Genomic DNA, 15,910 nt, shown 5'->3' with positions numbered 1-15,910 from the left:
ACATTTATTTTTTTTATTAAACAGTCAAGTCACAATATAGCAGTGTATTGTGTCTCACTGTTTAACAAAATGTGTTGTTTTGTAAAAAAAAAAAAAAGGAAAGGAAAGGAAAGGAAAGGAAAGGAAAAGTACCATGGGATAGTTAGATGAGGCTGAGGTGAGAGGTGTGAAATGTATAAATCTTTTGACACAGAGCATCAATTAATTCTCAAGTGTTGCACTTAAACACACCCCGAACAACCTTTGATGCTCAGCTAGGCCTTGGTTTATAATGTATATATTTTCACATAAAAAAAAAAAAATAAATAAAAAAATAAACACACGTTAGATTTCAAGTATGCATGCTTAAGTATGTGTGTCTAAACGCCTGATTCTGCCAGACTTTCAACAGACTGACATCAAAGGAAGATCAGAGTGTGGCATTCAGATCAGGTCACGGTGAGGCTTAAACACAAACTCCCTCCAGCAGTCCCTCCGTGCAACGCCACATGTGCTGCTGTGATAGCCTGACCATATCGCTCTCTCTGAAGGAGAGGAACAGCCTTGTCTGCCCTGTGGGAAGAATTCACTGTTTGCTGGTGCAGTGACACATTGAGACATGTTACTCAGTACCTGAAATGGCACATGTGCAGATCCCCCAGTAACTGGTTTTTGACTTCATAATGGGACATTTTAAATCATTTGAGTTATTGTTCATTCTATAGCACGACACCAGTCAAAACAAAACCAACACCTCTACTAAAGCACCTGACACATTATTTTGTGAATCAAGATTACATTCCAAATACCCTGCTTTCTTTTGTCTTGTATTTTGGGATTCATCTTGGTAATGTAGAGTTTAGTAGCAAAACGATTAATCGACTATTTTAAGCAAGAACCAACACACTGTTATGGCAATTCGTATCTATTTTGTGCTTTAGCGAACTGGTGGCTAATTTCTATGGGCCTCTCATGATGTTTAAGGCCAAACTTACTAATCATGTGTTTTTATGTCACTCTAGTAAGAAAGTACTTAACTTTACTTAATTCAGCTCATTCATGTTTATAGATGAAGATCACTACATGATTGCATGATTGGTATTAGGAGTTAGTAAACTATAACTAACTCAGGTTTCCTGAAGTGGTTATGTGAGAGAGATGGAGAGAGAGAGAGAGAGAGAGAGAGAGAGAGAAAAAATATCAAGATTTTTTTCCCCCTAGGAATTTAAATGATACTGAAGTACATGAAGTCAGTAACATTTGAAAGAAAACATTACAAAACACCGAATTGTCATAAACTTTAACTTTGATTCAATGTACATTTCTGCATTTTTATCAGATGCTTTTATCCAGTGCATTCCTCAGTGAGAAAGGTTTTATGTATAAAATTTTATTGTAGGCCTACAGTATGTCTAAGAATCAGGAAAATAACTGTTTTCATAGAATATTAATACATTTCATTATTTACAGTAGAGCTGTAACAATTATATTTGCAAATCGAATCATAAAAGCAGTATGATACTAGTTAAAGTGTTGCTGTTTTTGCACTTCTGTAGAGACTTAAGATACTAACCCTAACTAGAAAAGCTATAACAAGCAGCAAAGCTAGATCCTCTAAACACAGGTAAGTGGGCACACATTAGAGAAGGGTTTAGTGATTTGTGCCAGGATTTTACCAATAGAGGCGCTATTGCAGGAGAAACCGCACCATAGCCTTCAAAGAATGCCAAAAATCCCCCTTCCAAATGTCAAAACACATATCCTTAATATATCCTCATTTGATTTAGCAATGCTGGTTTTATGCAAGATAATAGAAACTGTAAGAAGAAACCTCACTTATGGGTGTTCTGTCTTTTACTGTACAAAATGTGCAAACTTTTCAGTTTAATTCAGACAGAGAACTAATTAGAACTAAAATACTCCTTTTTAGAGTGAATTGCCAGAAACCACCTAGTAAAAATCTAAATGCACAGACTAAGGATAAAACTGACTCAATTTGATTTCAGTTCAGCGAAAACAACATCAGGATCCAAAATCTGCATAGAAATATGTTGTATGCAGATGGAGCAGATTTGAACGCCACAGTACTGATATTTTAATTTCTACTTAGTCACACAGATGGTTTTATATGAACATATTATAAGAATCTGACATGATGGTAAGATCTGCCATACAGTTAGTCACGTTATTTTTTCATGAATGTGATTTTAGGATTTTGATGCAGCGCAAAAAAACTCCACGATGATTTCTTACAAACAGACAGATTATGTTTTGTAGAATAACTTGGGGATGAGTTTATATATTTTACAGATCAAATACTGACTGCATCTATCAGTGACTATGAAAAACAGAAACATACAGCTCATGTCAGTTAATGTTTATTATATTTTGATTTTTGCTGACCTTGTTCTTAAAATCATAAAATGCTGTATAAAAGCTGTCTTTTGAACTGAACATCAGAGCTCTATGTATCCTAATAACTGATAAATCTCACAGTGCTTCATTCTAGACCTTTTTAACAGAGTTTCACTGTTTCTCTGTTAAGCCTTTCATACACACTTCACACACTATAAAACTTACTCGAATTCAAACTTTGACATCTGTTTAACTTACATTTTTCCTTTTAAAAAATAAATCTGTCCACTTTTAATAACTCCACTTCACGTCTGATATTTCAATGGCATGTACAAGTCATAGTCTTTATTTTCACACGATAATTTTGAAGGATTAACAGATGGTTTTCAATAGCATGCTAAAACACCCCACAAGGAGCGAGAACTGACACTTTCATTCAACAAAAGCTATCAATATATTTACAGAATAAAGAAATCTTCCACCGAAGACAGAGATCTGAACACAAGTTAAAACTTGTTAATGTTTTGAGTAGCTCAGGGAACGGAAACATTTTCCAAGGTTCCTTCAGGAACTGAGAATGACTTGAAAATTATATTTACAAGTCCAAAAAAAAAAAAAAGACTCCCAGTCTTGTAAGTCTCAACAGCCTTTTTAATGAAAAAATAAAAAATGTATTTTCACTTCATGAGGATCCTGAAGATTATATGTATTGCACTAGTCTATGGTCATCTAAGTCTACTACTACACAGGTCTCAGGTCTTCTCTTTTGACGTAATCAGAGGTCTTTTCCTGACTTTTGCTCTTCTTGTTCTGGTGCGTCTTCACATGTTTGGCCAAATGGTCGCTCCTCATGAACCTCTTGCAGCAGTCCGGACACACAAAGCGTTTTTCCCCGGTATGAGTTCTCAGGTGCCTCTGTAACTCGTCCGATCGGGTGAAGCTCTTCCCACAGAAGAGCCAGTTACACACGAAGGGTCTCTCTCCCGAGTGCCAGCGCAGGTGCGCCTTCAGGTGGGACGTTTTGCCGTATACTTTCCCGCATCCGGGGATGTGGCAGATGTGCTGTTTCTTTTTCCCGGGCTCGTCGCTGGAGCTGGACGACTGGCAGTTAGGACACCGGCATCTCCGGCAGCGCCTGGCGGTGGCCAGGGGGGATTTGGTGTGGAGGAGGGCTGCGATTTGAGTCTGGTACTGTGCAAAGTCTGTGTGTCCCAACACCAAGCCCCTCTGGATGGGGAAGCGGTGCGGGCCGAGGCTCGCCGGGTGGCTGACGTGGTTTCCTTGCTGAAGGCTCCACCATGGTATATCCTCCCCGGGGTTTGGAGACAGCTGTCTCTGCTGCTGATGGACCAGGCCTGAGTGTCCCGGGACAAAACCGTGCGGGATGGGGGGCGGCGCTGCGTATGTGACAGCGGGGACATAGGTTGGCGGGCAGCTTGACTGTAACGACTGCATGGAGCATGGCAACATCTTGACCGGAGAGAAGTCATAAGGATAGGTGGGGTCGGCCGGAGGGGTTAAGGGGAGCTCATGGTGGGTGGTGTAGGAGCCCTGCAGGTGAGATTTCGAGGATAGTCCAAAGGAAGAATTGTTGGAAAGCGAGGACTGGGGATTGGCTTCGTTACTCCAAGGGTGGAAAATCCGTGACGGAGACCCGAGGGTCGTGTCGTAGGGAACTTGAATAAAGTCCGTGGGTGTGGATCCGTGATGATGACCGATCCGGTTACACGTCGCCGCTAGAAGCGCCAGAGGAGTGTGTTTGCTGTTTTCCGGGGAAGAGTTTGGAGTGCGATCCTGGATCGTAGGAAAGAGCCGTATTAAAACATTTACGCATGACACATGCTTGAAAACACTTTTTAAAGATCAGATTGTACTTTTTGGGGAAACACTTCCACATGTTTTGTTCAATCATAAATACAAAATTCTTCACAAAAGCAAATTAAACTTGATGTCTATAAAGGATGTGAAGCATTACTCTGACAGGATTTCAAAATGAGCAAATTAAACTATGAGGACCTCTAAGATCTGTGCTCAAGTTGGACAAAACGACGGAATTTGAATTTATTTGAATATGCATAACTTTAGCTGCACTGGTGCAATATGTTTTCAATGTTTTTTAAGCCAAAAAAAAAAAAAAAAAGAGGATTGAATCATCTGAAATATTTACCATCTTAATGAAGTACACTGTAAAAAAAAAAAAAAAAAAGTCAACCAACTAAAGTTTAACTGCATCTGTATCGCAAATTTCAAATAAAGTGCAAAAAAAAGTTTTTTGCACTTTTTGTTCCACTAATTTTAATTAGCCTGCTGATAATGAAAATCGAACTGAAACTCTCAAAAACTCAAAAAAACATATATGGATGGAAACAACATAACGATAAAGTCAGTCAGTTCGTACAGTCTTGTTATGTTCTGTAAACTAAATATGAAATCGTTCGAATAATCTCTTGCCAAATAAAGTAGAAATGCCTCGTTATCTGCAGGAGTTTGCGCAGTTCAGAGACACTGCTCGTCGGTAACCACCAGGTTTTTTCTTTCTTGCGCGTTATCCGCGACGCGCGCGCTACGAAGGGCATTTTCAACAATATCTCAAACTTCTCACGAACCTGAAGAAATGCCTGTAGTGTGTCGTTCCTCAGCACAGCCACAGCTGCCATGGCAACACTTCCCCGAGTTCCTCAAGCTTCCCGGTTTAAAAGCAGCCAAATTCACGTCTTCAGAAATACTTGAATACGTGTTCTCGCGGAAAGTGCGCTCGCGTCGCTTGCTCTCCTCCAGCTATCCCTGGACTATCTGAGGGAGTGAAGGATCACTTCTTTGGATTCGATAAGGACTTTGGTGGGCCGCCAGCCAGTCAGGAGTGAGATTTATGACTTTGAAGTTCGCCGCTGCCCAATCATCAAAGAAGAGCGGCTCTTTGAGAGGGGGAAGCAAATCCTCTGAATCCACACAAAGCTCCTATGGTGTGTTTGTTGGTCTGGATAAAAGGGCTGATTATTAGGGGGGGATGGGACGGGTGGGGATAAAGGCGGGACAATTAATGAAGTAATCACTATGTGGGAAATGTATATACACAAATAATTGGATTTTCTTGATCAAAGAGCCCCTCGCCGCCTGGAGACCCCGCTATTGGATGCCGGAGTCACCCGATCCCCCTTTCTGTAATTAAGGATTTGTTGTGCGACAATAGGACTGTGTGTTATCTCTAGAGATCTGGTGCAGGCTTATGAGATAACTTCAAGAGGAAGGAATCATTTGACTCAGTAGAAAGTTCACACATATTTTATTATTATTAATTTTTTTTTCTGAAGAGTATTGGCTACATTAGTTACCCAAGGAGTTTGGCTTACTCCAAAAATCACAGTTATTCATAATAGAACATGGCATTAAAAAGATGCTGATATAGTACACAATAATGTACTTTAAAATTGTGCAATTGAAATAGGAAGAATAAACAGAAGAGATGGAATCTGCTGTGGATATTTTATGTAATGATTAGAAGTTGTCCTGTGAGTAAATGCAATAATACCACTTTCATTTAGTGACAACAGTAGGCTAATAATGAACCATGAAATATGTCTGAAAAACATGACTTTGATCAACATATTTAATGGCAACCAAAGCAGGCTACAAATTTCCCACAGATGGTTTTTAACAAATAATAAAAGTATAGGATCCGGTTGTTTCTGCCACAAATAACAAAGCACTTTTCCTTTGGTTGCACTAATTGCTTGTGATTAAAGACCAAAGAGAACAAGCGACTGCTTATTGTTTCATAGTTAAATCGTTTATTAAAGAACAATCCCACAGCACCCTGGGAATGTCAACGTGAACCCGTCAAGGTGTGGAGGTGACATGATGGTGATGATGTCTCAGTTGTGTGATTTGTAGGCTTGCAAGAGGAGGAGATCCAATCTTTGATAAAGTCTGAACATTTTCCAGTTCTCCTCCCTCTGCTCCGCCCTGAACCAGTCAAGCCTTCAGCGAAACCCAGTCTCTATCAACATTTAACACCTCCACAAATATCACAGGAATCGAGGACTAAGCATCATAAATGAGTGCTAAAAACCACAAGTGCCTCAAAGTAGGATGTGTTTAGGAGTTTTAAAGTTTTTTCAGGCAGTCAAGTAAAGTGTCATATCAGTGCAGCTTCAAATGTGAGCAGTAAAACTAGACAAGTAAACACCCACAGAGAGATGTGTCTAATCTATGACTTTTTAAACTGTCCCTTTCCAGCAGTTTGGAGTGGTTGATGTCGAAGCAGATCAGCTCTTTTGATGGGATTAAGGTTTCTCACAGAGTAATGGGGGAGGAGTGGGATTCCCACCGGGAGGAGATCAGTTTCCCTGCAGTCCATAGAGTACAATTCGGTTTATTCTTCTTAACAGTCGCCTCCAATTATAAGGTGTAAACTGTTATAACTATATAATATTTAAAACCTCTCTTTATATATATGAATATATTTCTGCAGACAGGCTCATAAGTATTTACAATTTTTTTGGTAGCCTTAATATAGGTTATTCAAGAGTTTTAAAAGTAGCCAGCACACAATAAAACTTGAAATAGTTTATTTTAATTTTCAGACAGATTAGGATACAAAACAGCTGTCAAGACTGGATTGAGAACACCGACACTGTACAAGGCTGAAACTTCACCCAACTCACAACCATGCCTTTCAAGACCACGCAGTGTGTTACTTTCCAGATGTTATGTTTTCTGAAACTTTACTGTGTAGTTGGAATGAATCTATTTCCAGAGGGAGTTTTATAATATCAACATGAGAAGCAGTAATGCAAATTTAAGATCTGTACCAAACTGTTACTGGAACAGCAAGTCTCACATTACAGCGCCGCTCATTTACACGCTCTGCTTCATGAAAGTGAAGAGAGCACATTATTGAGCAGCTGATCACTTTCTCTCAAGAGGATGTACACACTTCGTTCTGTGGTCTGTCGCTCACAAACAGCTACGACCAAACAGGAAAAACAAAAGATCCAAACGAAGCACAGTGAGTCAGCCATCAATCATCTAATCATGTTGTTTGGCAACATATTATTTTAAATATTAACAGTTCAACAATCTGCCATGGAGGGAGGGTCCTTATATAATTAACCACAGTATGTATTTTTCCTTTTTATTTTACAAGAAAACTGATAAAGAGCACATTTGTCTTTCATAATAAATACATTAATCCAAATACTGAGAAAATAATGCATACATAAATAATTACTCCTCATTATTTTATATATACAGCACATTTTGCAGCAAAAGGCTGGAGAAGGCAATCTGTAAAAGAAAAAAATAAAGAGGGTGATTAGTTTTCAGTGGTTACATAAAACATTAATGCAAACATTTAACTGTGTAAGATAGAATTCTGAGAGCTTGTCATGTAAATCAATGATCTTTATAAAAATGTAGCAGACTACATAGAATACGTGTAAATATCAGTTGTTACTCTACATCTCCTAATAATATGTTTTAGTAAGAACACATTTAAAATGCTTAGCTTCACGATTAGCTCTCTAGTTTTTATTATTGTTGGCAAAACCTAAAATGAATTCAATACAATGATTGAGAGATGAACAAAGATATGTTCTTCAAAATCCTGTTGCATTATATTTGATACATTTTAGCAAGATTTTTCTAAAATAAATAATGCATGGATGATCAAATAATAAATCTAAGACACATCAGTCCAGTAAGTGTTCATTTTGAAATATTATTAACAATATAAAGGTTATTTTTACATTAACTCTATGAAAATCAGTAAAGATTTCACATCAAAAAGACACGTGAACCACAAGCTGAAGCGGGACATTTTCCACATTAAATGGCCTTTTACTTCCAGAAAAGGTTGAACCATCAACCAGATAAGAGAAGTGTTCTAGTAGATTGTACAAAAGGTTTTTCATCAAAGTTTTGATCATGTTGATAATTTAGATGGCAAGAAACAGTAGGCATTATAGGGCTACTGAAAAGCTTAATCAAATCACATGTAAAATATCAGTCAAATCTACAAGTGTTCGGTGGTGACGCGCAATTCTTCTGACAGGATCACAGCATTGTCCGTGAGTTTTTTATAAAAGCATAAACAGTGAGTTTCTTGATTTTTAGTGCTTCTTTAGGACAGGTCAGAGCCGTATCTAACTTTTCATGTTCTCTGGACAGACAGCAGAAGAAAATAAAGCAAAAAGTCTGAAAAAATAAAAAAGGGGTTCCACATCTGTCTCACACACAAGAGCAGGAGAGATGGAAAGGCAGAGAAATGCTCGGGGCTACTGGGTGCGAGAGCCTCTGTAATGGTGTCTCGTATGAGAAAACATCTGTGAATTTCCTCAGTGATCTACAACAAAGTCCAACTCAGAGCAGTCACTCAGCGGCCCTTTGAAGTCTCTCCCTGACAGAAAGCTGCCATTGTGTTCTGCCCTCGACGCTGTGTAGCCTGACTCTGCTCTTGCTAATTTCCAACATTTTCCCCTGAAATCTGATCCTGTTGCCTGTGCTCAGGCTGGAGCGGTGTGCTGACGGGCCTCGGGTCAGGAGATGAGGGAGAGGTCGCCCCTTAAACACCCGCTCACCGCGGTGTGTGGCATCGTAACTCTGACCCGCTGTGTTCCCGCCGGCCCGGGGTAATTGTTGGGGTCACGGCTGGCTTCCTCGAGCATGATCAGAGGTTTCAGATTAGACGGAGGGGCCAGAACATCTAGTTCATGGATATTTACTAATTTTAGATTCAGACGGATTGGATTTGAAGACCTGTGTAGACATTTGTCCTTGAGACAATTGAGGCTTTCTTTGTTGCTGAATTAATCAAACATTTCAGAGCACAGAGAGTGAGAGAATTATAACATTTAAATTTCACATCAACAAACAGTATTTAACAATGGATGGCCAACTGGAAATAGAGATATTGTTAATTTAACCACTCAACTCTTTAAGAAACTTAACTGAGTTCTCAGCTTTACTTAAGTATCAACTTTATCGCTAACGTTTCTCCTTAAATCTGTGAAATGCATCAGTAAGTCAACAGCGATTTATGTAAAACAAAAGAGATAAAAAGTACATGTAGATTATCAGATCAGATTATTAGGTTTTGGAAAGTTTGTATTTTAATTCATTTGCAATCACAGTATCTTGCCAAATTTGAGAAATATTTGAGATCTCTTCTGAAACTTTAAAGTAGACCGGAGAGATTACGGTTTATTTTCTCAGAATAAAAAAAATTGGTGAATCGGGAAACTTTATTTAATTTAATCTGTGTTTGAATCACAGTCACAACTGAGATATTAAAGATTTTGTTTGGCATTTTAGTGATTGTATTATATCCCATTAGTCATTCAACCCAGGTTCAATAATTAAAACTAAATCTAAAACCACGAAAAAAAAAAAAAGTTTAATTACTTGAAATGAACGTTAACGGAAACTAAATATAATAAAAAAACTTAAACTTATTTTATTTCAGTTAGCTGCCCAGGAAACATTTCTTATTTCCACACATTTAAAGGGTTACTCCACAGCAAAATGAAAATTGTCATTATTCACTTACCCCCATGTCGTTCCAAACCCATAAAAGCTCTGTTCGTCTTCGGAACACAATTTAAGATATTTTGGATGAAAACCGAGAGGCCTGTGACTGTCCCATAGACTGCCAAATAAATAACAGTGTCAAGGACCAGGAAAATATGAAAAGCATCATCAGAATAGTCCATCTGCCACAACGTATCCTTGTGGGGCAGCTGAAACAGAAGAGCAAGCCGCCTGTGTACTGCTCAGATTTGTCAAAATGGCGCTACGATGATGAGGAGAGACACAGAGGAGAGGAATTGTTGAATAAAGTCGTTATTTTTGTTTTCTTCGTGTACAAAAAGTATTCTCTTCGCTTCATAACATTACGGTTGTATCACTGATGGCAGATGGAGTATTCTGACGATGCTTTTCATACTTTCCTGGACCTTAACACTGTTATTTATTTGGCAGTCTATGGGACAGTCACAAGCCTCCCGGTTTTCATCCAAAATATCTTAAATTGTGTTCCGAAGACAAACTAAGCTTTTACAGGTTTGGAACGACATGGGGGTAAGTGATTAATGACAAAATTTTCATTTTGGGGTGGAGTATCCCTTTAGTGTTAAGAATACAAACTAAGATTTACAGGTTTGGAAGGTATTTGTGTTTATATATATATATATATATATATATATATATATATATATATATATATATATATATATATATATATATATATATATATATAGACATAAAAAAATAAAATGGATAAAAACACAGCAAAGTTTATAAATCAACAAAATTATACAACTAAAGCAACTACAAATAAAAATATGAATAAAACTATAATAATACCTCAATGATGCTAAATATATATATATTCCAGAACTCATATAACACTTAGTGTAGAGAAGCTAATGGTTCAAGCTGAATATGGAAAATGACTTCTCATAATCGTTATGTGTGTATGATCATGATGAGCTGTTAGAAATCGTCTGAACTGAGACAGTCTCTTTCCGTTGCTTGCTCTGACTGTAAGGGACAGATTTGTTGTTTTGCCTCCTGAATGTAAACAGGTCCTGGCCACTTCTCTCAGCGCTCGCCCTGCTTGCGTTTACTCAGTGGCAGCTGCGAGCACCATCTGGGAGGGCTTCAGCAAGGCCAAACAAAACAGGTTACACCTTCGGCCATGCCAAGTCCTGTAGCCTGTTCCTGGTCTGCACAAACAACAGGGGCTAATCGTAATTTCATGCTCTGATTTTCCCCAGACCTCTATCCAAGCCCCGCAGGAATAGAAACTTTAGCTCATTTTCAGGAGATATGGGCTACATGCTCTTCCATATGGCTGTGCTCATGCAGGATGGTGCTCAGCTCGTACCTCATGATTACAGAATCCAGCATTTTCATGCTCAAAGTTGTTTCTCCAACTATGGGCACTTTTAGAAAGATGAACTCCCTTAAATCACACTTTTCACAGTCTATTTAATTTTTGTGTTTCAGTGTTTAACAGAAGATTTACAGACATCACAGGACAAATGTGTCATTCCATTTCATTGCATCAAAATAATTACTGTATTTAATTTTTGTATTAACACATTTTTTTAAACATCTTATCGTTTGCTAAAACTAATTTTACAACTAGGATATTATTTGTCCTATATAAACACAATTAAATTATATTTGAACCCTTTTTATACTATTTCACAAACTAACAGCTTGTTTGAAAAAAAAAAAAAAAATCTCCCATACACTATTTTCACATTCACATAAACAACCATTTCAAAATTATATATTTAACCGATCAAAAGTCACAGTAAAAATTTCAATTGTGTGTGTATATATATATATATATATATATATATATATACAAATAAATGACGTTCTGTTAAACTTTCTATTCTAAAACATTGTAAAACAATTATCATGGTTTCCACAAAAATATTAAGCACCACAACTGTTTTTCAATTTTGATAATTATATTTGTTTATTTATTTATTGATTTAAGCAGCAAATCAGCATATTAGAATGATTTCTGAAGGATCATGCGTCACTTAATCCTGGAGTAATTATGCTGAAAATTCAGCTTTGATCACAGGAAGAAATAACTTTTTAAAAACAGCTATTTAATTATTTCCCTATATTACTGTTTTTGCTATATTTTTTAATCAAATAAATGCAGCCTTGGTGAGCATAAAAACATTAACAAAAAAGAAAAAAAGTTTTCAAAAACAATAAAAAAAATATCTTTCTGACAGGTAGGGTAACAAAAAAAAATATTAAATTTTTACAACATATTATGATTTTCATATTTTAGAAGCAAAAATCTGGCTACAATAATCACGTCCACATTAAGTCATTTTTAAAAGTAACAAAAATAAATTATGAAGCCATGGTGAAAAGTTTCTTAGTTGTAAAAGAGCCCATAGTTGATGAAACACTTAAGTTCATGCGACTTGATTGACAAAGTTAAGACTAGTTTGGTAAATCTTTTAGACTCAAGACTAGTTTGGTAAATCAGTTGGCTAATAGCTCAGTTACTCCTGAGACAGATGTCGAACATTAGCCAGATTTGGCCACAGCCCTCATTCAGCTCCAAATGCAGTGGGGCAAAATCTCCCACTTTTATCCCTCCGGTATTCACTCAGTGCTCATGCAAATGCGGGTAATTCAGCGGGGCATAGAAAGCCCTCAACAAATTGCAGGTGTTAGGAAGCCGAAACAAAGGCCACTACAAGCCCTAATGGCATCCAGCATCATTAGCAAGTCTTTGATGTGCGTACTCCACTCACTCTTTTATCTCCTTCTCCCCCTCTCAGCCCTTCTCTTTCTACATCTTACGCTACCCCGCTCTCTCCTTCTGTCTTTCTCCTCTACCCCGCTCTCTTTGCGCGGTTCTTTATTAAATCGGTCTTTAGGGAGGGCACCCACTCCTGTACCCGACATCTGTTTGGCTCTTATGCCTGTCTGTCTGTCACACATCAGTCAGCGTAAAAGCAGCACACCGCTAATCTGCAAATATCCTAAAGTACCTGTTTATTCTGAGAGGCGGCGAGCAAAGACGGCAAAATAAAGTGTTTACTTTCATTCCCAGCTTTATTATCCTGGCCCGATTACGAGATGCAGCGTTTACTAGCAAGCGAACATATACACGAGCGCGGGAGTGTGTGTGTTCTTGTGTATCAATGGCAGGTTACCTGCTTTACATCCCAGCAGGTTTGAAAGAGAGGCTTTGGAAACACTGCTATTCAAAACTCTTCCTTTGAACTCTAGAGGATATAGAGACAGGACAATGCCAGTCTATTTGTGTTCCCCCTTTGAAGTCCACCCTGTCTATTAGTATGAGAGAGTGCGCTGTCTGACAATAAATACCGCTCTATCTAAAGATTACGGCTGCAAAATATCTGAAAGGTGCCACATTGCTCCGCATACTTGAAAAAGAAAACACATGCTCTAGAACAAACAGTTAAAACCGAGGGGAAAAACTCTTTGGTGTTGTGTGCAGACCACATTAAAAGAGATCGTCGGGTGTTTCAGATACGGAGGGTGCTTTAATGAGCGCAAAGAATAGGCCATCCTGGTTTTATGGAGCGTTATTGAGATATTAAAGAGCACAGGTGCAGGGCCAACTTTTGTTTACAGGGGCTGAGCTTCTGACACAAGATCAGGGATCATCGGTAGCTTTAGTTTGTCAATAAAAGCATTGTGTTTGACAGTTTCACAGCTCTGTTTAATTCTCGGCCTGCTTTTGATTACTAAAAGTCACACAGAGTTTCTTCAGTTTGATATTGTCTTAGTTAACCGAGGATGCCTGCTGAAGAACAGTCTCCATCGTGAAGGCAAACTTCAGAGGCAAGCACAAAAACTAGAGAGCTTGTTCAAAATTGATTTCCATGGCAAAAAAAAAGGGCCAAAATAATCTAGGGAACAAGATCTCTCTTAATGGATTCGGTGTTCTTTAAAGAGCCACTCGCGGGTGTTAGAGTGACCTATTTCAGCTGGCGCTTTTCAGAGGAACTAAATATTCTCAGACGGGGAATAATGCTCGCAGAATATCCTCATTACCGCCTCATCCAAGCGCTAGAGAACTGGACACGGCCAGCTATGATTAGAACTAGAACTAGTCAGCATGCACACACTGACACACACACTAACTGAAAGTGTTATGAACAGAACTTTGTGATGATCATTTATCTGCATTGCTTCTGTCTGCAGTCATAGGAGTTACTATCATTTATAATTACGCTTTAATTCAAATTTTAAGTTGCATGTACTTTGTAACAAACAAGAATTAAATCTACACTTTCAGCTAAACTTAAAAATGTAGTCTAAAACCCAAATCTGGCTAATGCTTGTTTGCTTTAAGACACATGAGTGAGTATAGGCTATTTCTGAACAAGGAGGTTATTTGTTCAGTGTCATACACGAGAAAACACGCATGTCCACAATGCATTCACATAAGTGTGCATAATGTGTCCACTTGAAAATCACTCACAGACTCCCAATATGTGTCTTTAAAATGAAATGTGCTTTTCAAATATGTTTCAAACTTGGCAAAAATCTGAAGAAGAATAAAATATATGACACACAACAGTTCAGTGACTTTATGTTGCATGTAAAAGCGATAAGATCCTCTCTCTGAGGAAGGAGCATATATAGGATACCAGCAAGATCCAAATAAGGACACTAATTGCAAAAATCAACAAGGAAACTGGACCACACTAAACAACACCATCACTGACATTCAGAAAACTGGAAAACCAGGGCGGACAGAAACACACATAGCATGGAGGGTTGACGAACAATACTAGATAGGAAACACACTTTATATTCAGAACTGAACGAACTAGACGAGACACATCTGAAATCAATGAACATAATCAACACGAGGGAGAAACTAGGTCATGGAGAGCACATGGGGAGGGAAAACACAACAAAACAGGTTCCCAATCCTGACACAGCCATTCTCAAACTCAGTTTCTTCTGGACGCACATATTTCCCAGCATCTGATAGCGATTCTACAGGATAATTGTAAACAGAGACCTATGTAAAACACAAGAGGACAAGCATCCGCTTCTTTAGTGACAGATATATACTAAGCAAATGCCAAATTGGCTTCTTACCAAAATGTCACACATCAGATGATACACTTTGTGGACTGTAATTGGCTAACAAATCAGCCGAAACATAGGCAAAATCTTTTTTTGTCATGTGAGTCTCTAAATCAAATTGACAGCAGTATTGCAGGAAAACCATCATCAAATCAAAACAAACAAGTGCAGCAACTGGCAACAAACACACAGATCTCCTCACACCAATATATGCATCAATAAAATGGTGAGAACCCAACCAAGCACAGACTTAACAAACATTATGTGCCATAAAATGGACAAACAAGAGCTACCAAAAGGAGACAAATGATAATTGAAAATCACAAAAATATTTTTTTGAATGAAATCTACACCCCACATCTGAAACTTGAAAGTTTAGCTACAAGAAATGTGAATTCTTGCTATAGAAAAAGGGATGAAACTGTTCAGTAACTGCATGTATTTACATTTGCGTTCAAAAGCACTCATGTACATCACTTGATATCCACATTTTTTGTTGTCAGTACCTCTATTAAATGTATTTTTGAATATGTGTGCAATATTTATTCATTCTTTGAAAACTTTGGAAATGTAACCTTGCCAATGCCAATAAGGCAACCACGCTAATAAGCCTTTTTTTGACCCAAAAATGAATTGAAAGAGAAAGACAGAAAGATATGGAGGGAGTTTGAGAGAATAAGATCTGTCTACATCTCACTGAAGATCAGATTTTCTCATGGGCCCTGAGGGGTCAACAACTCCAGATGAACCAAATGATATGCAAATTTCAAAAAACAGCGCCACAAATTGGCTTGTGTGCGTGGTGCGGCCCTTCTCATCTCAGAGAGGGATTTGTTCAGAATTTCTCACCTACACCATCAACACGGCAGGTTGACAAATGGAGTTGTTGAATAAAAGAGAAAAAGTAATGATAATAATAATAAAAATAATAATAAAACATGTTAAAAGAACAAAGTTGAAA

At 37.9% G+C, this 15,910-nt stretch overlaps 2 protein-coding genes across 4 annotated transcripts in view; both read right to left on the bottom strand.

The window, feature by feature from the left end:
* Positions 1-2,372: 2,372 nt before the first annotated feature.
* Positions 2,373-5,292, bottom strand: sp5a (Sp5 transcription factor a). Its single transcript, XM_042763124.1, has 2 exons — positions 4,941-5,292; positions 2,373-4,128 (listed from the first exon to the last, which is right to left on the bottom strand). Exons 1-2 carry the CDS (start codon positions 4,989-4,991, stop codon positions 3,076-3,078), a joined length of 1,104 nt encoding a protein of 367 aa, XP_042619058.1. The 5' UTR covers positions 4,992-5,292; the 3' UTR covers positions 2,373-3,075.
* Positions 5,293-6,885: 1,593 nt separating this feature from the next.
* myo3b (myosin IIIB) overlaps positions 6,886-15,910 on the bottom strand; it is a 138,311-nt gene continuing 129,286 nt past the window's right edge. For all 3 annotated transcript variants that reach the window (XM_042763120.1, XM_042763121.1, XM_042763123.1), the window contains one exon: positions 6,886-7,620. The gene's annotated coding sequence lies outside the window, so the exon portion shown is untranslated. The remainder of the gene's footprint in view (positions 7,621-15,910) is intronic.

This window comes from Cyprinus carpio, chromosome A9 (assembly GCF_018340385.1).
Source record: "Cyprinus carpio isolate SPL01 chromosome A9, ASM1834038v1, whole genome shotgun sequence".
Lineage (NCBI taxonomy): Eukaryota > Metazoa > Chordata > Actinopteri > Cypriniformes > Cyprinidae > Cyprinus > Cyprinus carpio.
The sequence above is the reverse complement of the archived record's forward strand: the minus strand, read 5'-3'. Positions and strand labels throughout refer to the sequence as shown.